At 50.6% G+C, this 21,542-nt stretch overlaps 2 protein-coding genes across 2 annotated transcripts; both read left to right on the plus strand.

Annotated features, from left to right (window-relative positions):
- The first annotated feature begins 3,545 nt into the window (after window positions 1-3,545).
- Window positions 3,546-15,304, plus strand: CLIP3 (CAP-GLY domain containing linker protein 3). The gene is made up of 13 exons (XM_006867335.1): window positions 3,546-3,969; window positions 7,743-7,882; window positions 7,965-8,058; window positions 8,221-8,382; window positions 8,817-8,935; window positions 9,773-10,009; window positions 11,675-11,810; window positions 11,979-12,107; window positions 12,757-12,900; window positions 12,969-13,092; window positions 13,245-13,309; window positions 14,376-14,448; window positions 14,836-15,304. The coding sequence occupies exons 1-13, from the start codon at window positions 3,807-3,809 to the stop codon at window positions 14,888-14,890; spliced, it is 1,641 nt and encodes a 546-aa protein (XP_006867397.1). The 5' UTR covers window positions 3,546-3,806; the 3' UTR covers window positions 14,891-15,304.
- Window positions 15,305-16,707: 1,403 nt separating this feature from the next.
- ALKBH6 (alkB, alkylation repair homolog 6 (E. coli)) lies at window positions 16,708-21,356 on the plus strand. Its single transcript, XM_006867336.1, has 7 exons — window positions 16,708-16,775; window positions 17,549-17,627; window positions 17,896-17,964; window positions 19,296-19,356; window positions 19,691-19,842; window positions 20,073-20,189; window positions 21,093-21,356. The coding sequence occupies exons 2-7, from the start codon at window positions 17,559-17,561 to the stop codon at window positions 21,354-21,356; spliced, it is 732 nt and encodes a 243-aa protein (XP_006867398.1). The 5' UTR covers window positions 16,708-16,775; window positions 17,549-17,558.
- The last annotated feature ends 186 nt before the right edge of the window (window positions 21,357-21,542 follow it).

Raw genomic sequence — 21,542 nt, forward strand, 5'->3', positions numbered from 1 at the left:
AACAGAAGAGTTGTGGGATGACATCAAGAACATCATATAGGAAGAAAGCAAAATGTCATTAAGAGGACAATAAAGAAGGAAAAAAACAAAATGAGTGTCAGAAGAGACTCTGAAACTTGCTCTTCAGCATAGAGATGCTGAAATAAATGGAAGACATGAGGACGTAAAAGAGCTGAACAGAAAGTTTCAAAAGGTTGCTTGAGAAGACAAAGTCAAGCATTGTAATGAACTGTGGAAAGACCTGGATTTAGAAACACAAAAGGGAAGAACATGCTCAGCATTTCTCAAGCTGAGGGAACTGATTAAAAAAAACTCAAGCCTTGTTTGCAGTATTGAAGGATTCTATGGCCAAAATGGAGTCCTGGTGTGGCACTGTGGGTTAATGCACTGGCCTGCAAGGCCAGCTTAAACCACAAGTTGGTGGTTCAAACTCACCAGCTGCTCCTTAGAAACCCTATACAGGGTTGCTGTGAGTCAAAACCGACTCAATGGCACTTAAAAATGACAACAAAATGGGCAAAATATTGAACTATGTGGAAAGCATCAAAAGAAGATTCAAGGAATATACAGAGTCACTGTACCAAAAAACATTGATCGATGTTCAACCATTTCAAGAGATAGCATTTGATCAACAGCCATTGATTGGTACTTTAGGAAGAAGTCCAATGTGCACTGAAGGCATTGGCAAAGAACAAGGATCCTGGAACTGATGGAATACAAACTGAAATCTTTCAACAAACTAATGCAGTAATGGAAGCACTCATTCATCTATGCCAAGAAATTTGGAAGACATGTTACCTGACCAACAGATTGGAAGAGATCCTTATTTGTGCCCATTCCAAAGAAAAGTGACCCAACGGAATGCAGAAGTCACCAAATAATATCATCAATATCACATGTAAGTAAAATTTTGCTAAAGATAATTCAAAAATGTCTACAACAGTGCATTGGCAGGGAGCTGCCAGAGTGCAAACTGGATTTAGATGTGGATGTGGAATGAGGAATATAATTGCTGATGTCAGATGGATCATGGCTGAACACATAGAATACCAGAAAGATGTTTGTCTGTATTTTATTGACTTTGTAAAGCTTTCGACTGTGTGGATCATGACAAGCTATGGATAACATTGCAAAGAATGTTATTTAATTGTGCTCATGAGGAACCTGTACATAGGAACACGAGGCAGTCGTTCCAACAGAACAAGGGGACACTGAGTAGTTTAAAATCAGGAAAGATGTGCACTAGAGTTGTATTCTTTCACCATACTTATTCAATCTGTATGCTACATTTATAATCTGAGAAGCTGGATTATGTGAAGAAGAATGTGGCATCAGGAACGGAGGATGACTCACTTACAACCTGAGATGTGCAGGTGATACAACCTTGCTTGCTGAAAGGGAAGAGGTCTTAAAATACCTACTGATGAAGATCAAAGACCACAGCCTTAGGTATGGATTGCACCTCAATGTAAAGAAAGCAAAAATCCTCACAATTGGGCCAATAAAAAATAACTCATGAAAAATGGAGAAAAGATTGAAGTTGTCAAAGACTTCTTTTTGCTTGGATCCACTATCAACACTAACGGAAGCAGCAGTCAAGAAATTAAATAAGCTGTTGCATTAGGCAAATCTGTTGAAGAAGATCTCTTTAAAGTGTTCATGAGCAAAATTGTCAGTTTCAGGAATAAGGTACACCTGATCCAAATCACAGTCTTTTCAATATCCTAATATGTATGTGAAAGTTAGACAACGAATAAGGAAGACCGTAGAAGAATTGATGCATTTGAGTTATGGTGTTGTAGAACATCGAAAGTTCCAATGATTGCCATAAGAATAAACCAATCTGTTTTGGAAGAAGTCCAGCCAGAATATTCCTTACAAGCCAGGATGGTGAGACTTCATCTCTCACACTTCACATATTATCAGGAGCTAGTGTAGTGGTTACACATCGGGCTGCTAACCTCAGGGTCAGCAGTTCGAAACTACCAACTGTTTCGTGGTAGAAAGATGAGGCTTTCTGCTCCCGTAAAGATTTACAGCCTTGGAAACCCTGTACAGGGTCACTATGAGTTGGAATCGACTCCACGGCACATAACCACCCCCACCAACATAAAATATTATGTCCAGAAGAAGGACATCATGCTTCGTAAAGTGGAGGGTCAGTGAAAAAGAGGAAGATCCCCAATATGATAGATTGGCACAGAGGCAACATCAATGGGCTCAAGTTTAACAATGATGGTGAGGATGGCACAGGAAGCGGCACTACTTTGTTCTGTTGTGCATAGGGTTGCTATAAATTGGAACCGACTTGACAGTACTTAACAATAACAGTATGGCTGCATGTAGAGGACAAACTAGGAGGAGAGGGGAGGAAGAACTGGGAGAAACCTGCTAAAATAGTCCCATGAGGAGATGTTGGAGGATGGATCGAAATGAGGACCCCTGGGTGAGATGAAGGATCAGACTCTGGAAATGCTTTAGAGATGGAACTCCTGGGTGTGTTCATTAGAAGGATGAAGGGGTAGGTGGAAGACAAAGCCACCCAGCCCTGTAATCAGGCTGGATTGATTACTGACCATACAGGACACATCCTAGCAGACAGGTCAGCCCAAGTGGAAAGGCCAAGCAAGGACAATGGAGCTAGTGGGGCCAGGGTCCTGCACTGGCCCCAGAGGGCTTCTGGAGGAGAAAGATTCTGAGAGGCACCTGTTCCCAAAGCACCCTTCTGGCCATGTAGCATGGTGATTAAAGAGTTCAGACTGGGTTTCAAGTCTTAGTTCCACCACTGACTTACGGTACACCCTTGGGCAAGTGGCCTAAATTCTTTGGGCCTAGTCAATGCTGCAAGAGTATTATATGATAAAGACTATCAATCATGTTAGGAGTCTCTACCAAATCACCTTTCTGAGATAATCCTCATATCCTGGAGGTGGGGTCAGGTGTAAGGTCCCAGAAAGCGAAAGCGAACACCCACCACCATCCCACATCTAGACCCCTGTCCTAATTGGTGTGGTTTTCCGATCAGGAAGAAGGTTCTATCACAAGGAAGATGGACAAAAAGACTTGGGCTGGCTGCACCATTCCTGTCTTTTTGCCCTCGAGCCTCCTCCATCTTTCTCTGTCTCTAGCGTCTCACATCCTTCTGCGTGGCCATCTGTTCTTCCTCTCCTGTCCCTCTGTACCTCCTTCCTAAAGCTACCTCCAGCTCCTGCATCAATGTGAGCAGCCTTCATCAATGCAAGCCGACTCCCAGAATCTCCTCCCCCGCTCCTAGGTGGGGGTAAAACGACGCATGCGCTGTTGACGCCTTTCCCTCTCCACCCCCATCTCCTATCGGCGTCTGGGCCTCGTCCCCTTCTCTCTGTTTCCTTCTCCTCCCTATCATATCTCCTGGACCCCATTACTCCCGTGGGCTCCCCAGTTCCCATTTTGGTCTTCAGCTCCAGCCGTCAGAGGTAAGACAGAAAAACAGCATCCAGTGGAGAAGGGGAGGGGCGAAGCATCCTGCATCCTGAGATAAACAAACCCGGGGAGGGGGCGGTGGAGACTGAGGGACCTAATGGAAGAAGAAGAATGGGGGGCTGGGCCCACATACCAGGGCTCGCTGAAGGGGAACGGGAGTCCTTTATGGATGCCCAAGATCCAGATAGAGCTGGGGGGCGGAGGCCAACCGGAGCCCTGGGAGCTTGGGAGTGATCAGACCCCGGATCCTGGGGAGTGCCCTTTATAACGGATCTCTACCTCCAGGATTTGCCTGAAGGCCGCCCCTCAGCTCTACACTCGCCCCCCAGGGGCCACTGAAGACCATGACTAAGACAGATCCTGCCCCTATGGTCCCACCACCCCGGGGGGAGGAGGAAGAAGAGGAGGAGGAGGAGACAGTCCCAGAGGCCCCCAGCCCCACCCAGGAGCGTCGACAGAAGCCTGTGGTGCACCCCTCTGCACCAGCCCCGCTCCCCAAGGACTACGGTAACCATCTCCACACCCCACACCCCGGCTGTAGTCTGGCCTGGAGCCTTGGGTGGCTGGAGAGGGTGGGCTGAGCTCTGCTGGTGAGGCTCTGGGAGATAAGGGTGAGCCCCCTCCATTCATTTACCCATTGGAGCATGGAATTGAGATAATTCTAGTCTTCGATTAATGACACACATTTGATCATTTAGTCATTCAACAAACATTTGTGGAAAACCTGCTATGATCCCAACTATGCCAGGAGATGGGAGCACAGCATCGAGAAAGATAGTCCCAGTGTTTGTCCTAAGAAAACTCACAGACTTCAGTCAACACATGAATAATTATAAATATATGTAAATTGTTGTTAAGTACCATCAAGTTGGGTCTGAGGAGCGGCTAGTGGGATTGAACTGATGAATATGGTATTTACAGGATGCTGCAAGAGTGTTTCTTTTTGACATCGTTTTCCTGAGGAGATACATTTGAGAGAGAGCCGGGGGTGCAGTGGGCGTTAACCATGGAAAAGGTTGGGGGAAGAGGGTCTCTGGAGAAGGAACCACAGGGGCAAAGGCCCTGAGGTAGGAAGGTGTGGAGCTGAGAGGGTGGCCTGTTTGGAGAAACAGAAAGTGTCTAATCATGCACCAAGCAGTTATTTTTCAAGTTCTGCTTTGTGAAGAGCTTTGTGTTGGGTGATGGGAACGTAATTGTGAGTGATCCAGGTGTGATCCCTGCTCTCAGGAGAGAAGGAAAAATTAGCAATAAACAGGTGAGCAGATAAACCAGATACATTTGAATGAGTGCTGAGAAAGGAAGAAAAGATGGACGTGTGATTGGGAATGGCTGTCGGGCAGCTACGTGAGACAGAGTGGTCAGGGCAGGTGTTTCTTATTTCTGAGGAGATGGCATTTCAGCTAAGACATGGAGCCTGAGGAGGAATCAGCCGTGGCAGAGCTGGAGAAGGAGAGTCCCAGGCCCAGAGCAGCAAGTGAAAATGCTCTGAGGTTGGATGGAGCTTAGAACAGAAAAAAGATCATGGGGTTGTTGTTTGGGAGTCATCAGTAATGGTGAGAGGTTGTTGATGTTGTTATGTGCCGTGGAGTCGGTTCCGACTCATAGCGACCCTGTACAGGGTTTCCGAGGCGGTAAATCTTTACGAGAGCAGAAAGCCTTATCTTTCTCCCGCAGAACAGCTGCTAGTTTCGAACTGCTGACCGTGAGATTAGCAGCCTGATTCATAACCACTATGCTACTAGAGTTCCTTATGGTGAGAGGTTGGCGAGAATCAAGTCAGGAAGGACCTTAAAGGCCACGGTGAGGACTATGGATGTCTTCTAGCTGTGATGAGGGGACACACTAGGGGATGTGGTTTAAAAACAGAAGAATGGTGGGTCTGAATAGTTAAAAACTCCCTCTGGCTACTGAGTAGAGATGGCTGGGACTCAGCCGGAGTTGGATATGTTCTTGTTGTTGAGTGCCATCGAATTGGTTCTGACTCATGTTGACTCTGTATAGGGTTTCCTAGGAGGGACTGGTGAGCTTGAACTGCCAACCTTGCGGTTCAGACTGACCTTGCAGTCCAGCGCATTAACCCACAGCGTCACATCAGAACTCTGAAGTTGGATATAGGAGAAAATTCTAGAAGACCTTGCAGCTGTGAGGTTCAGAAACTAGGTACCAAGTTCTGAGAGAAGGCACGTGCCAGGGTGGGGCAGGAAGGATGGCATTTGTGGGCATGTAACCCACTCTGGTAGTGTACTGGTTATGAATCGGGCTGTGAACTGCAGGGTCAGCAGTTCGAAACAACCAGCTGCTCCGCAGGAGAAAAAAGAGGCTTTCTGCTCCCGTAAAGATTTACAGCCTTGGAAACCCTGTTCAGGGTCACTATGGGTTGGAACCGACTCTATGGCACTTAACAACAACAACAACAATGCACTACAGATGACTGGAGAGGCTACAACTTGACTTCAGCCTGATAAAAGAATAAGAAAGCTGTTTGGGAGCTTGGAATAGGAAAGTGAAAAATCTTTGGAAACATGTCTGGGTTTGACTAGAATCTGTGTTCCAGTGGGGAGAGGGTTTACTCTGGGACCCCCCCCCCCCAAAGAATCCTAGACCAGGGAGTGTAAAGGAATTTGGAAGTGTGATTCTGGACACAGAGAAGATAAAGATGGTTTCCATGAAGGACTCATACATTTGTTTGTACATTAACTCAGTAGAGACCGAGCACCTAGTGTGTGCCAAATGCTGATCTGGGCACAGGGGATATGATAGTGAATAAGACAGAAAAGAAACCTGGTGTCCACATCTAGTGAGACAGACAAGTGAGAAAGGAAGAGAAGGACGGGGGGCGGGGTGGCAGAAGAGGAAGACAGGAAAGGACTAAGGGGTGTGTGTGTGTGCAGGAATAAATCAGTTATAATAACTAGAGCTATATGCTACGATTGGAGTCCTGATGTGGTGCTGGGGGTTAATGCACTGGACTGCAAAGTGGAACCACAAGGCTGGCGGTTCAAGCTTACCAGCCACTTGTAGAAAAATCCTACACAGGGTTACAATGGGTTGGAATTGACTCCACAGCACTTAACAACAACATATACTATGATTGGGAGTCATGGTGTGATGCTGTAGATAAGCACTGGACTGTTAACTACAAGGTCGGCAGCTCAAACACACCAGCCACACATTGGGAACCCTGTACAAGGTTGCTATGAGTTGGAACCAACTAGATGGCACTTAACAACAACTGTGTGCCATGAATTGAAAATAAGGTAGGAGAGAAGAACAGGGGAGGCCTCATTGAGGAGATGACATTTGAGCCAAGCCTTGCAAAGCCTTGTGAAGATCTGAAGGAAGACTTCCTAGTGCGGGTGAGGAGAGGATGATGGCCCGAGGTGGAGGTCAGTAAATGCAAAGGCCCTGAGGCAGGAATTTGGCTGGCATCTTGGAGGGACAGAGGGGAGTGAGGGAGAGGGCAGGGCAGTGATGGGGTGGATTATGCAGGGCCTTGTGGACCACAGTGAGGACTTAGTACTCTAAGTGTAGTGGTGCTGAGTTAAGGAAGACCATGATAATGACTTAGGTTTTTAAAGGAGGTAATTCCTGGATTCGCTTTCTATGTGGCACTTCCCTGGGCTCTGTGTGATAAAGTGCTTCATTTACTCATTCATTCAACACCCACTGAGTTCCTGACCCATGCAGGATGCTGATGTTACCACAGAGAGCAACATTCATCATTGCTCCTCTACTCCAGCAGTCTCAGGGAGGGAGATGGAAGTTCCTCTGGGTATCACTCTGGCTGGTCACAGGTTGCATCCTGCCATTAGACACAATTTATGTGGAGCGCACATTTTTAAAAGGGAGAGATTTTTCTTAAGAGCCAGGATTTCTGTCATTTTAGTTTTGTCCCTGGAGATTTTGACAAAAACCAGCCAATGTTCTGACTAGGGCAGCAGTGGGCTAGAACAGTAGCATCCCTTAGCATCCCCCTTGAGTTTAAAGACTCGGGGAGTGCTATACTCCTTTCAGGGGATGGGACTTGCTACTATGTAGGAATTACCTGATCTGCCAATTTTTCAAAACACACTGGGTATCCAGATTTTTATGTGAAATCTCCTAATTTTGAAACCTTAGACTGGTCACAGAAAATGCTGGTGGGCTAACTAGGGCCGATACACCACCAATATGAGACCTTGTATCAGAAGGTTTTAAAGGCAAAGACTTCGAGTTCCCTTTTCTTGTGATGGTCAGTTTTTCTGGGTTCCTGGGGTGACTCTGAACTCTCACTACCCCAGCCTTCACCTTCTTCGACCCCAATGACCCGGCGTGCCAGGAGATTCTCTTTGACCCCCAGACCACCATCCCCGAGCTGTTTGCCACTGTACACCAGTGGGTGCCCCAAGTCCAGCACAAGATTGATGTCATCGGGAATGAGGTAAGAGCCCTGGGAATGTTGGGGAGAGTGGGGAAGGGCCCCCTGCCTGTTTGGATAACCCTGTGTCCCCCGATGTGCCCAGATTCTGCGTCGAGGATGCCACGTGAATGACCGTGATGGGTTGACGGATATGACACTGCTGCATTATGCGTGCAAGGCTGGGGCCCATGGTGTCGGTGAGCCCCAAACCCGAGACATCCTGAAAACCCAGGTCCTAAGACTCCTATTCTGAACCCAGAGCCAAAGATCCCAAAGTGCAGCCCTTCAGGCTCAGATCCTCCCCATACCCTGGGCCCATGCTCTGGAGAGGTCCTAAGTTGATCTGTGCCATCATGCAGGGGACCCCGCGGCGGCTGTGCGCCTATCGCAGCAGCTACTGGCACTGGGGGCAGATGTGACCCTGCGCAGCCGCTGGACTAACATGAATGCACTTCACTACGCCGCCTATTTCGATGTACCGGACCTTGTGCGCGTGTTGCTCAAGGGTGCGAGGCCACGAGGTAAGCGGGAGGTGGGAATCCAGTCTGGAAGGGGTGGGACCCACAGAAGGGAGACAAACTGAAGGGAGCTGGAGGGCGCTGAGTATCCAGGCTGGCTATGAAGAAGGTGGGGCTTGGGTAAGGAGGCGGGGCAATGAGTGATGGGCAGAATTGAAGTCAGGCCAGATGCTGTGGTAGCAGGCGATTGAGTGGGAGGAGATTGAGTGGGAGGCTGGAGGCAGATGTACCTTACTGGTCTCCCATCCAAGGGATTGGCAAGACCTGGAGTGGCCAAGAAGTGAGAGGTGGAGCTCTACGATGGGGATAGCTCTGTCAGAGAATGCGAGAGGCATTGGGACCTGTGGGTTAAAAGAAAACTTTGAGAAGCTAGGGGGACAAAGGCTGTGGTCCCCCATGGTGCTCAGCCAGAACCCTTCTCTTGCCCCCTCTCCCAGTGGTGAACTCCACATGCAGTGACTTCAACCACGGTTCAGCCCTGCATATCGCAGCTTCCAACCTGTGCTTGGGTGCCGCCAAGTGTCTACTGGAGCACGGTGCCAACCCAGCGCTTCGGGTACTCCCCCTCCTCCCCTCCCAGTCAGAGAGTCTCTGCAGAGGATGAAGGGACCAGACCATTAGCCTTCCTCAGAGTTCCCATACTGTACAGAAATCATCTGTCAACAAACAAAACATTCTTAGGAAACTTACTTAGCGCTCATTATGCATCAGGTGAAGTCTGTTAGGAACTGGATTTTACAATGGGCAAACTGAGGCAGAGAGCTTAAGGGACCGACCCAGGTTTATCCAGCAAAGAGTATCTTTTCTTTCAATCCCGGTTGAGCCTTCGGCTGAGTAGACAGCATTTAGAGATCATGGGGTAAGCCGAGTTGAGGCCCTTTGTGAATTGGAAGGGTCACCCCCTTTAAGCCCTCAATATGACCCTAACCCTTCTATTATTAAATCTCATTCCTAATACCAAGCATATTGTATCCCAGACATGGATATCTTGTGGGGGAGGGGGATGGCCCAGAGTTTGGACCCTGGTCAACGCTAACTCATTCTCAGCCCTCATTCCTCCACATGGTAACATTCTGGCCTTGGAGTCTGGGGGCTTCTCTGAGGGCATGATCTACATCACTGAGCTGTAGCTTGCATTCCCTGTCCCAGCATCATTTTTTTTTTTTTTTTAACTCCTGTCCCATCCTCAATTCCTTGACACACATCCCTAGCCCAGAGTCTCAGGGGCCAATTTCCTTCCCTGTGGTCTACACCTTAACGACCCATCCCTTCTTATCCGCAGGCTGACCCAGGATAGGGCCTAGTCTCGCCCTGCATAACCCTACACGCCAGGTCTCTGGGGGACAGCCTGTGCTTCTGACTCTCCACCTTCTTCTCTTCCCATGGTACCCAGAACCGGAAGGGACAGGTGCCAGCAGAGGTGGTTCCGGACCCCATGGACATGTCCCTGGACAAGGCAGAGGCAGCGCTGGTGGCCAAGGAACTGCGGACGCTGCTGGAGGAGGCTGTGCCACTATCGTGTGCCCTCCCCAAGGTTACATTGCCCAACTATGACAACGTGCCAGGCAATCTCATGCTCAGCGCACTGGGCCTGCGCCTGGGAGACCGCGTGCTACTTGATGGCCAGAAGGTCAGGGGCTAGGGGCTAGGGTGGGGGAGGGCAGGACTCAGCCCCCTCATCCTTCATAGCTGGGTCCCTGGGCAGAGCACAGACTCCCTGTTGTCGGCCCCCCTCCCAGTTGTCCACACAGCCTGTTATTTCATTCAAGAGTCATTCGCTGAGCATCTCTGTGCTCTCCTTCCCCATGCCGACTTCTCTAGAGGGGGACATCTGATGGTGACCGTGTAGACCAGTCATGATTGTGATGGAGGAAGCACACAAGAAAGTGACCAGAGCACTTCAGTGCACCTGTGGGTCTTACAGGACCTGGGGCTGGTCCACCTTCATTCATAGAGTGCTCAGGACTTTAGGAAAGTATAGGCCAGAATAATGGAGGTGTGGTAGAATGGAACACCCACCCAACTTAAAGATGAAGAGGAGTAAACTAGGGGAAGAAAAGAAGAGGGATTTCAGGTAGATGTTGGGGCCAGGGGGTGGGCAGGTGTAAAGGTCTGGCGGTCCGAGAGATCTTATTCCAACTTTCATTTATTAACTTGGTGTCCCTATGCGACATCAGCCCATCCTTGGTGATAAAGGGCTCTATCTGTCCCAGCCCCGCTCTCATGGTGCTCCATTTGGAATGAAGGAGAGACGGTCCATAAAGGAAACCCATGTTTAACATAATTTCTGGCAGCAGTGAGGACTGTGCAGATGATTAATTGGCCAGATTCCATACACTGTCTCTGGCTAAGGACAGGTGTGATTTTAGTCGGGATGGTCCAGGAATGCCTCTCCAGGAGTGATTTCCCAGGTGAGGTAGGAAGAAGCTCACCCTACAAAGATCCAGGGACAGAGGAAACAGCAGAGAAGGCCCCAAGGTGGGACGTGGCAGTCTGACTGGAGGGGAGTGAAGCAGAAGTTGGGAGAGTTGAAGAGGTTGGCAGGGCTGGATCCAACCAGACCTGCAGGCCACTGAAATGAATTTGGATTTTGCTTCCCAGTCAAGAGCTGTGTCAGTGTTAGACCCATCGAAAACATTTCCCATACATGATATACGCAAATCCGCATGATCATACTGAAAGGAAACTAGGGACTCACTCAGTTTAAGAGCCCAGAAGACTATTAACAGACTTTTGAGAGGTGAAGCCTGTTGTTGAGGACACATAGTTAATCATATAACACAGTGGTTAGGAGTTCAGGCCCAGGGATTTGCTCAGGAAAGCCTCAGCTTTGCCTTTGATCCTGGAGTTCATCCATTCCGCTTCTCTGGATGTCTGTCAGTTTCTCGTTTGTAAAATGGGGGCAATAATAATAGTACCCAACACATGGGGATTGTATGAGATTTAAATGAGTTACCATGTTTGAGTACTTTACATGTGGCAAGTATGAGTGGGAAAATTGATTTTTAATTTAATTTTCTCTCAGTTGAAATGGTCATCTGTAGCTAGTAGCTACTTCCTATACCAGACAGGGGAGATTTATAACCATTTTGTGAAGTGGGTGCTAGTTCTCTTCCCATTTCACATAGGAGAAAATTGAGGAGACAGGTTAAATCAGATAGCCAAAAAATGGTGATGTTTAAGCTGAGTTTTGAATCCAGGACTCCCTCATCTACTCCACCATGCTGACTGTGTGCCAGTGGTCCACTAGGGCCTCTTAAGGCCCCCTAAACCATATTTTCCCTTGTCTCTCCAGACGGGTACACTACGGTTCTGCGGGACCACGGAGTTTGCCAGCGGCCAGTGGGTGGGCGTGGAGCTGGATGAACCTGAGGGCAAGAATGATGGCAGTGTTGGGGGAGTCCGCTACTTCATCTGTCCCCCTAAGCAGGGTCAGTCTCAGCTGGGGCCCAAAAGGAGTGGGTGGGGACAGAGGGGTCCTCTCAGAAGTTCTCTGTTGCTAACCAGGGCTTGGGAGATAGTAGGGGTGCGAGCTGAGACAGTGGAAGCTTGGACCACTCCCAGCCCAGACACTGTCCTCCGCCCCCGCCGCCCCCCAGGTCTCTTTGCGTCTGTGTCCAAGATCTCCAAGGCTGTGGATGCTCTGCCTTCATCTGTCACCTCCACGCCACGGACTCCCCGAATGGACTTCTCCCGTGTCACTGGCAAAGGCCGCAGGGAGCACAAAGGTCAGAGCGGGGAGCCCTAGAGATGGGGAGGGCCAGTCTAGGAGATATTCTGTGGGCACCCCAGCTTCTGTGACTTGATTTCTCCTCAGACCCAGACTCCAATGTTAGCGGAATGGACTTCTGTGATTCAGTTTCTCCTCTGGCCAAATACTAGATCCACTCACTTGTCAGAAGTACCTGGGGGTTCCCTGCTCTGTGACTTAATTTCTCTTCAGGTCCGAAGGCCTGTGGGTTTCCTGGCCCTGGTAACTTGATTTACCTTCAGAGCCAAACCCTCCTTTATTTGTAAAGGGCAATGCCTGGGTTCCTGAATTCGGTGACTCAGTTTCTCCTTTGGGCCTCATCTGCTCAGAGAAAGGATGTGGGGGTTCTTCAGGTTCTGTGACTCAGTTTTCCCATGTCTATAGTTTTCCCGTAAGCCCCATTCCCTAGTTCTGGGGATAGAATTTGCTGGCATCTGGGATTCAGTTTTCTTATATGCCCCGTTCTTGTCTCTCAAAGCACCCCCATTCTGGAGAAGTCGCTGGCATTCATTCTCCTGATGGGAGCCAGGATAAGATTCCCACCTTGGGGTTTTCTGGGAGACAGGGGATCTCAAGGACTGGTGTCTGGAGGCCCCACTCCCACCCCTTGCGTCTTTCACTTCCAGGCAAGAAGAAGTCCCCATCATCCCCTTCTCTGGGCAGCCTGCAGCAGCGAGAGGGGGCCAAGGCTGAGGTCGGAGACCAGGTTCTCGTCGCGGGACAGAAGCAGGGGATTGTGCGCTTTTACGGGAAGACAGACTTTGCCCCAGGTGAGGGCGGGACTCTAGGCTGGGGGCTAGGCAGGGGCACAAGGCATCCTGACACACACTTGCTGCAGGTTACTGGTATGGCATCGAGCTAGAGCAGCCCACAGGCAAACATGATGGCTCAGTCTTCGGTGTCCGGTACTTCACCTGCTCTCCAAGGCATGGGGTCTTTGCACCAGCATCCCGCATTCAAAGGTGAGTCCAGAATCCAGCGCTCAGCCCCCAGCCAGGGGACCACTCAGAGCTCTGACTCCCCATCAGATGGTCTCTGAGGGCAGTGTGGATACCCTCCATACACTCTGGAGCTCTGATCCTAGTCACACTCCACACTCTGTGTGTCTCCTCAGGATTGGTGGATCCACTGACCCTCCTGGGGATAACGTCATAGCCAAAAAAGTGCACCAAGTGACAAGTGAGTTGGGGTCTGTGGTGTGGGGATGGGTGTAGGTCTGGGGTGGGAGGAAGGGTCAGGACTTCTCAGGTACACCTGCTGGTGACAGGTATGTATTGGGGCCATGGTTGGGTGTTGGTATGTACTCCGATTCATAGAACCTTGGATGTGGTTTCCAAGGAGCGGCTGGTGAATTTGAACTGCCAATCTTGTGGTTCAAACTGACCTTGCAGTCCAGTGCTTTATCTCACACCAGGACTCCACTGGGGACACAGGGTCCAGGAAAATGATGACACAGGGACCCAAAGTGAATAGATACTATGGGATCTAGGCTTGGGCAGGCATGGGGGATTGTGGGTCACTGGGTATTGGGAACAATGGGTTAAATATTGATGAAGGGAATATATTGACAAGAAGTTCAGATGGATATTGAGAATGAGGTCCAGGTAGGTATTGGGAACGCATTAATGCCAAGGGGTTCAGGTGAGTACATGGGTTATGCACAAGCAGTTTGGATGAGTACTGAAGACACAAGTGGCTATTAATAATGAGGAGTCCAGGTGGGCATTTGGGACAAGGGGCTGGTATTGTTGAAATGGGGTCTAGGTTGGCACTGGGAGCTTGGGGGTGGGGGTTAAGAAGTGACAGGGGGCCTGGGTAAGTATTAGTAACAGGGATCGTTGCTGCTGTTAAGTGCCATCTAGCTGGTTCTGACTCACAGTGAACCCAAGGCTTTCAATCTTTGCAGAAGCAGAAAGCCTCATCTTTCTCCCATGGAGTGTAGTGGTTGGTGGGCTTAAACCTCGGACCTTGTGGTTCGCAGTCTAGTACTTACTTTATGGAGCCACCATATTCCCAATAACAGGGATAGGAGGGTGTTCATGATACGGAATCTGTGTGCATACTGGGAATGTGGGCTCTCAGCGTAAATGACAAGGATCCAGGTAGAGGTTGTAAACACAGGACCTGTGAGGGACTTGGAACCACAGGATGTGAGTCCATGTGTCTGGTGGGTCCATGTATCTGAACCAGCAGCGGCCTCCATCTATCCTCCCCTCATCTAGACCTGCCCTTCTCTCCTCTCTAGTGACGCAGCCCAAACGTACCTTCACAACAGTCCGTACCCCAAAGGACATCCCATCAGAGAATTCCATTTCCAGGTGTGTGGCCAACCCTTATCCTCCTCTTCGGTGGGATGTTAAGGAAGAGGCATCCACAAGGCCCTGGGCTTTGTGGTCTCAAGAGCTGAACAGAGGGTGGAACTGGAAATAGAGATTAGGGAACTTCCTAAGTAGATACACTTACCCAGAAACACTCTCTACAGAGTGGGGCCCCATACTGAATTTCAGTGACTTCAACTTTTAAGGGGTGGGTAGAGGAAGCAATAGATCTTCTCTCTCCTTCCTCTCTTCCCTTCACAAGCCTGAGCAAGCACAACCAGAGAGGTAAAGACAGAATCCCAATAAAGCTAAATTCCAGGTCCTCAGGCTGATAGATCTAGGGTCCCTGCTCTCGGCCTCAGGTTGTCATCTGGCTCTCCTTTTTAGGTTGCTCTTCTGTTGCTGGTTTCCCTGGATGCTGAGGGCAGAGATGCAGTCTTAGAGGCCCTGCATACTCGACAGATATGGAGTCCCCTCTAGCATCTCCTGAGACAAGGAGTCCCCAAGTCACCCTGAGATAGACATCCCCAGTAACATGCAGAATAGAGACCCCTTTAGACAACCCTCAGTCACTGAGGCCCTATTACTAACAGATTCCCTCCTGATAACCCCCAAATACAGACCCCCAATGTCATCCAGAAAGAGATTCCCTGAGTATAGCACCTTCATAGGCCCCATCCCCATCACAATCGAGCCCCCAATTAACAGATTTCCACATTACCCGAATTGACAGTGGTCCTCCACATAATACAATAGGGCTTTCCTTAGTTACTCACCACTGGATTAGAAACCCTCTCATTAACAAAGACGACCTCCCCAAGTCCCCTTGAAATAAACACAGATCTCACTTCCAGAGGAATGACCTCCATGTCACTATCCCCTTGAGATGCTGTGACCCCACGGTCACCCTGAAGCCTCATATTCCAGCCCCTAATCAGAGACCCATCAACAGCTTCATTGTTGTCTCTCCAGAAGATACCCACATTGGCTAGCCCACTGTTAACCTCAATCTACAGACACCAGACCAAACCTGGAAGTGCTAATTACAGGACCCTCAAGTCTTCCTACTCTCTGTCCCCTCAAGAAACCCCCAGTGCCTTGTATGAAGCCCACCCCATATGGCCCACAGCTCCTGTGCTGGCCAGGCTCCCAGAAAAATCTCTATTTTTAAAGTAATAATTGCCCCTATTTGGGGACCCCAAAATTTGGAGGCCCCATTCTAGGCTTCTGGGGATCCCAAACCCCAGAATACACATGGCCCAAACTTCCTTGTGCTCCCAAGTCCTAGAGCCCCCAAAGACCCCAATATCCTAACTCTTAAGTACCTCAAATCTTTGAATCTCCAAATCCCCAGGGAATCCCAAATTTGAAAATCCAGTCCTAACAACAAAACCCCCAGAAGACCCCATTTATGGAGGTTCTTGTGCCTAGGGTGGAGGCGACCAAAGTCTGGGATAAGCATTCCAACCTCCCAGTGTACCTCAATCCCTATTCATAGGCCCCTGAACAGAATAAGTACCATCCCTGGAAACCGATTCCAATAGGAAGGAGTCTATGGATTTCAAGGCAAATTCCAAGAGCCTCAACCCCAATGGAATCCCAATTCCTAAAGCCTCTGTATCCAATACATGGATGGCCCCCAGCCCTGAGAGGACCCCAAATTCTGGAGCCTCTGTTTCAATCTACCTTCTGGTCACAGGTCCAAGACACCAAACCTGAGTCCCCAAAGGAACCCCTAGTACCTGGGCCAGTCCAACAGCATGAGGGAGAACCTGAAGGCCCCGGGGGTCCTGGGCGGAGCTGGGGCCCTGACCACCAAGGACAGCTCACGACTGCCCCTTCACTGCATGCTTCCAAACTCAGCATGATCCCTGCCCCCTTCAATAAAGACGTTTCTATGGCTTCTCTGTGTCGGGCTGAGTGGGCAGTTAGTGCTTTGCTGAGGGGCCATTGAGAAGACGTGCTTCCTTCAATTTCGCCTCCCTGGGGCTTGGGCACGGGATGGTCTAGACTGAGGGGCGGCCGCCACGCTGCCCATCTAGGCTCTCTCCGTGGCGTGGACACAGTCGCTTCTGGAACTCTTGAGTGGCCCGTGCGCGACGAAGTCTCAGAAGCCAGGAAACGCAGCCTAAGCTTAAACGAAGGAGGGCAGGAAGCATGCTGCGGTCTCGAGAACGCCTATTGGATAGAAAGCGAACACTGCGTCTTTGAGTGTTTCCATTGGTCCTGAGGTTTTTGCGTCAGCAGCGTGGGGCGGAAGTGGCTGGGAAGGGATGTGTGTGTCGGGGAGTGTTGAATTTGGAAATTGGAGGGGGCAGTAGTGAACGGTTAGTGTTGAAGGTGTTCGGGGGAGGAGATGGGGGTCTGAGCGGGCTAAGAGTGGGGGATCTGGGGTGCCTCCATGTGGGAATTCGAAGAGGCTCAGAGCATGAGGTCTTAGAGGACTCCGTGGGGAATCGGGATGGTCCAAGTGTTTCAGGGAGGGACAAGTGTGTGAGCGGTCAGGCTCAGAGATAGAGGTCTAGCGATGCTGGGATGAAGGGGGTGCTAGGGGAAGGGACGTCTGGCGGGGGCGGCCAGAGTGGAAAGATCCGCGGAGGCTGACAGTGGAGGTGTCTGAGGCGGCTTGTGTTGGAGATACAAAGGGACTCTGAATGGGGACTATGAAGAGATTGGAGGCTGGAGGGGAGGTCCATGGGGGGCGTGAGGTCATGTCGGACTCACGATTGCAGGTCTGAGGTTGTTAGAATGAGGTCACAAATTGAAGTGTTTAAAGTGTTCTGGGGCGTAACCCCGGGGGCGGTGTATGTGCAGAGCACTTGAGAATGACTCTCCCCGTGTGAAGGTCGGAGGATGTCCCCTGTGAAGGACCTGAGAGTGTGAACAGAGTGTGGGGGAGTGTTCTGGGTGTTCATTATGTCGGCGGGGAACCTTGGAACCCATTGATGGGTTTTTAAGATCTTGACAATGCAGGTTTTAGAGACGAAGTGAGTTTCTCAAGAGGGCTGAGGTGAGACCCTGTCCCTGGAGGGGCCAAATGTCTGGATCATGGCCTGAGGGTGGGAGACTTGGTGACTTCAGCATGTCCTCCCCCCTACAGGACAGGGTGCATGGAGTTGGTGTCAATGGAGGAGCAGGACGCCAGGGTCCCAGCCCTGGAACCGTTCAGGGTGGAGCAGGTTGTCAGACTGGGGGATGCAGAGGATGAAGGTGGGGACCAGAGGGCAGGGGTGGGAGATGGGGACAGACCAGCTGACCTTTGGCTTTGTGGGCTGGGACTTCCCTCTCTCTTCAAATTCATTCTTGCCCTAGGGTCCAGCCTCCTCCTCCTCAATGGAGCCTGGAGTCCCTAGCCTGTATGGGGATCTCCCAAGCCCTGCTCAGCCGCGATAGGACTCGGGTGTGGGTTGAAGGGCAGCCCCTTCATGGGGGATCTCTCTATCCCAGGCACCACCTGTAATCTACTATGTCCCTGACTTCATCTCCAAGGAAGAGGAAGAGTATTTGCTTCGACAGGTGACCCTAATACCCTCGTTTTCTGTTATTACCCTTCTTCCCAGATTTCTCCTCATCCACCCACCCCAGCCCCTAGATGAGAGTCCTCAAGGCTGCAATAAAGACCTAGCGAATGAGAGCAGAAAAAGAATATGACACAGTACCCATCCATCCTTCACCTTCCCTGTTCCTCTCTCATGACCTGCTGGGACCTGCCAGAAAGAGCTTGTTCAGAAAGGACCTTGAATACAGAGCTCAGACTTCCTTGCTGAAATAGCCCAGTCTACCCCCCCAAATGAAGGCGTTATTGGGATGATAGTCCTCATGCTGGAATAGCCACATGTAACCCCAGGATCTCAGGAACCAGGAAGTTACATGTTCCTTGTGCTGAGATAGCCCAATCCTACTATATTAGGGGAAAGAAGGTTCTAAGCATAAGCTGAGATAGCTCAGTTCAGACCCTTGAGATCTGGGGAATCATAGAATTTACAGTGTTTAGATTTCTGTGCTGAGGTAGTCCAGGAATCAGAAAGTTGCTGAGTAAGCTCTTAAACTGCTTAGATAACCCAACATAGACCCAAAGACTTAGGAATTAGGAACAAGGTTACCAAGTGCAGACCACCTTCCTGAGATAACCCAGTTCATATTCCTAAAATCTGGGGAAAAAAAGAATTAAACAGGGGATAGCCCTTTGCAGCCCTAAATCCTTAGGAATGAGGTTACAGAGCACAGATTTTCTCTGTGCTGGGATAGCCCAGTATAGCTTGAGCCCCAGAAACAAGTTGACTACAGAACACAGACTTGTTTTGTGCTAAGATAGTCCATCCAGGAACTTTGGGTTCTTGGGATTGATGAAGTTTAGCTCCATATAGACTGTATAGTGTATGGCACTGAGAGAGCCTATTTGTAGATCCTTTGGATCTTAGCAGTGGAGGATATTCCAAGAACATATTCTCTGCACTGTATGAGATAGTCCAGTTTGGCATACCTCCTCCCCAAGCAATAGGAACAAGACATTCCAGAATTCAGACTGCTGAGCTGACCCAAGAATCAGCAAATGACAGATTGGTTAGGCAGGCAGAACCCAGTCCAGCCCCATCTGAATCTGAGTAGATTCAGATCCTGATTGTGCAGCCCTGGTTGCTGTCTTCCACCTCAGCAGATCCAGGTAAGCATTGGAGCTAGAAGTCTCTTGAGGGGAGAAGGCAAACAGCAGAATCTTGAGAGCACACTATCCCAGAGGACACTCCTACAGATACTGAGATACCCCGTTTCCATCGTGTTGGCCTAGATGGGAGAATCAGGGAGGGGTGACCCCCAAAAAAGAACTAACCGCTCATCCCACTTCCCAGGTCTCCAATGCTCCAAAGCCAAAGTGGACCCAGCTATCTGGGAGGAAGTTACAGAACTGGGGTAAGTGGCCCTAGTTGGGGACATGGGTGATTTGGGGTATGAGCTGGAGCCTGGGGCTCAGGTCAGATTGTGTCAAGATGTTGGGTCTCCCTAAGAGTTGAAAGGGGCCTGTGGAATCAGGAAGATTCTGATACAGGTCAGTGAAAATCCTAAGCGATGAAAGATGTCCTGATGTTTGAGGGAATCTCAAAGGGTCCAGGGGTCTGGAGAGTTCAAGAAACCTCTAAGGGTTGGGTGGTGGTCAGGGTTCCCTGAGGGGTCAGGGTCCTTCTAACCACTGAGCTATCACTAATGAGGGCTCGAGGTGCCCTCAGGACTGCATGTCCTCCTCCAGGTGGGCTCCCCCATCCCCGGGGGATGATCCCAGAACGGCTGCCCCTTTGGCTTCAGCGTTGCGTGGACAAAGTGTCTGACCTCAGCCTCTTTGGGGGACTCCCAGCCAACCACGTTCTCGTGAACCAGTATCTACCTGGAGAGGGCATCATGGTAATTACACACCCTCGCCTCAGTCTCCATGGTAACTGCATCCCCCTAGGCCTCTGTCCCACTGTGGGGCAGACACCGTGCCTATCCATCCTCCACATTCATCAGTTAGCCACATAGGCCAACTGGGCATTCATCAACCTGACTCCCCAGCTTGGGAGCCCCCCTTCATCCTAGAGGGTGGTGGGGGCATGTGGACTGCAGCTCTGCCAGCCCTGGTGTCCACTCTCCAGCCCCATGAGGATGGACCACTGTACTTCCCAACAATCAGCACCATCAGCCTGGGCTCCCACACTGTGCTGGATCTCTATGAGCCGTGGATGGCAAAGGATGAGGATGCTACAGAGCAGGTGGGTCCTGGGACACTGCCCCCGCCACCTGTGGACACTCCGACACCCCTCATTCCCCTGCTTGACACCCTCCCAGATACCTCCTGTGCCCTTGTGGGATACACCCATATCCTCCCAGACACTGGACCGACCTACTTGCAGAACACCCTGGACATCGTCATATTCACAGGCGCCCCAGTACCCCCACCTGCTGGTTGGCTATCCCTAACACCTACATACCCCTCTGACCCCATACATTTACAGTGCTCCAGCAGCCCAAGGTCCACACAGACCCCATGTGGCGCTCCCTAGTCCCCTGCCGGACACTCACTCTTCTCAGATCCCCCAGTGCCGTTCTCCGGTGGAGTGTTCCAACATGCTCCCCGACACTTTGATTGACTGCCCACTGCTCAGGGAAGCCAAACACCGAATCCTTCTGCCATTCCAATAATGCAATCAGGGGTACAGGCCATCCCAGAGCACCCTGGCATCTAGGCACATGACTTGCTGCTTAGGGACCCCCTGTTCTAGGTACTGTGATGGTCCTCTGGACGAGCTGCAACTTCCTGACCTCTTTCAATGGGTGACAGTTCACAGAAACCCCCTTGGACACACAGACCCTGCCACAGCCTGGATTTGGGGCTATACCTGCTCACCTCCCCCCCCAATCCCCCATTGTACCTGATTTCTTGGGGGCCAATGATCATTGGGTCCCACCTTAGCCCCCAGGGCCCGTTGACCCTTGGATGCTCATCTACAGTCTAGCTCTCGCCTCCTCAGGAGGAACTGCTGACCCCCTCATGCTCCCTTTCTCCAACCCGGCCCAGTACCTACTGAGTTTTACTCTCCAATCCCCATCCCTGGAACCAAGCTTGCCCCTGGTCTAGAAGTGGGCTGACCTCTCCCCTAACCTCACCTCTGCAGCCCAGGCCCCCGCCCAGGCCCACCACCTCACTGCTGCTCGAACCACGCAGCCTGCTGGTGCTCCGGGGCGCTGCCTACACTCGCCTCCTACATGGCATCGCCGCCACCCGTGTAGATGTGCTGGATGCCTCCTCCTTGCCGCCTAACGCAACCGCCTGCCCATTGGCACAGTCTGGAGCTCCCCTAGCCCGTGGCACCCGCGTCTCACTGACCATCCGCCGTGTGCCCCGTGTACTGCGCGCCAGCCTCCTCCTCAGCAAGTGACCTCCTGGACCTGATGGGATTTCTGCACTCCTGCTCCTTGGGGTAGCAGTGACCCTGTGACCTTGGACACCTGGGGCAGTGGGGGTGGGGGGGAGTTACCTTGGTTACTTTCCCAGTAACTTTGTAGGTACCACAGAAAAAGACTCTATTGCAAATAAAGCAAAAATATCTTTTTTTTTTTCTGTT

Source organism: Chrysochloris asiatica, unplaced genomic scaffold (assembly GCF_000296735.1).
Source record: "Chrysochloris asiatica unplaced genomic scaffold, ChrAsi1.0 scaffold00104, whole genome shotgun sequence".
Lineage (NCBI taxonomy): Eukaryota > Metazoa > Chordata > Mammalia > Afrosoricida > Chrysochloridae > Chrysochloris > Chrysochloris asiatica.

What these genes read in the sequence shown, in the direction of transcription:
- CLIP3 (XM_006867335.1), top strand. Translation starts at nt 3,807, where the DNA reads ATGACTAAGACAGATCCTGCCCCTATGGTCCCACCACCCCGGGGGGAG. An exon ending in TTGATGTCATCGGGAATGAG is followed by an intron (nt 7,883 to 7,964) that starts GTAAGAGCCCTG and finishes CGATGTGCCCAG; the next exon opens with ATTCTGCGTCGAGGATGCCA. An exon ending in AGGCCGCAGGGAGCACAAAG is followed by an intron (nt 12,108 to 12,756) that starts GTCAGAGCGGGG and finishes TTTCACTTCCAG; the next exon opens with GCAAGAAGAAGTCCCCATCA.
- ALKBH6 (XM_006867336.1), top strand. Translation starts at nt 17,559, where the DNA reads ATGGAGTTGGTGTCAATGGAGGAGCAGGACGCCAGGGTCCCAGCCCTG. An exon ending in GAGGAAGTTACAGAACTGGG is followed by an intron (nt 19,357 to 19,690) that starts GTAAGTGGCCCT and finishes GTCCTCCTCCAG; the next exon opens with GTGGGCTCCCCCATCCCCGG. An exon ending in TACCTGGAGAGGGCATCATG is followed by an intron (nt 19,843 to 20,072) that starts GTAATTACACAC and finishes TCCACTCTCCAG; the next exon opens with CCCCATGAGGATGGACCACT.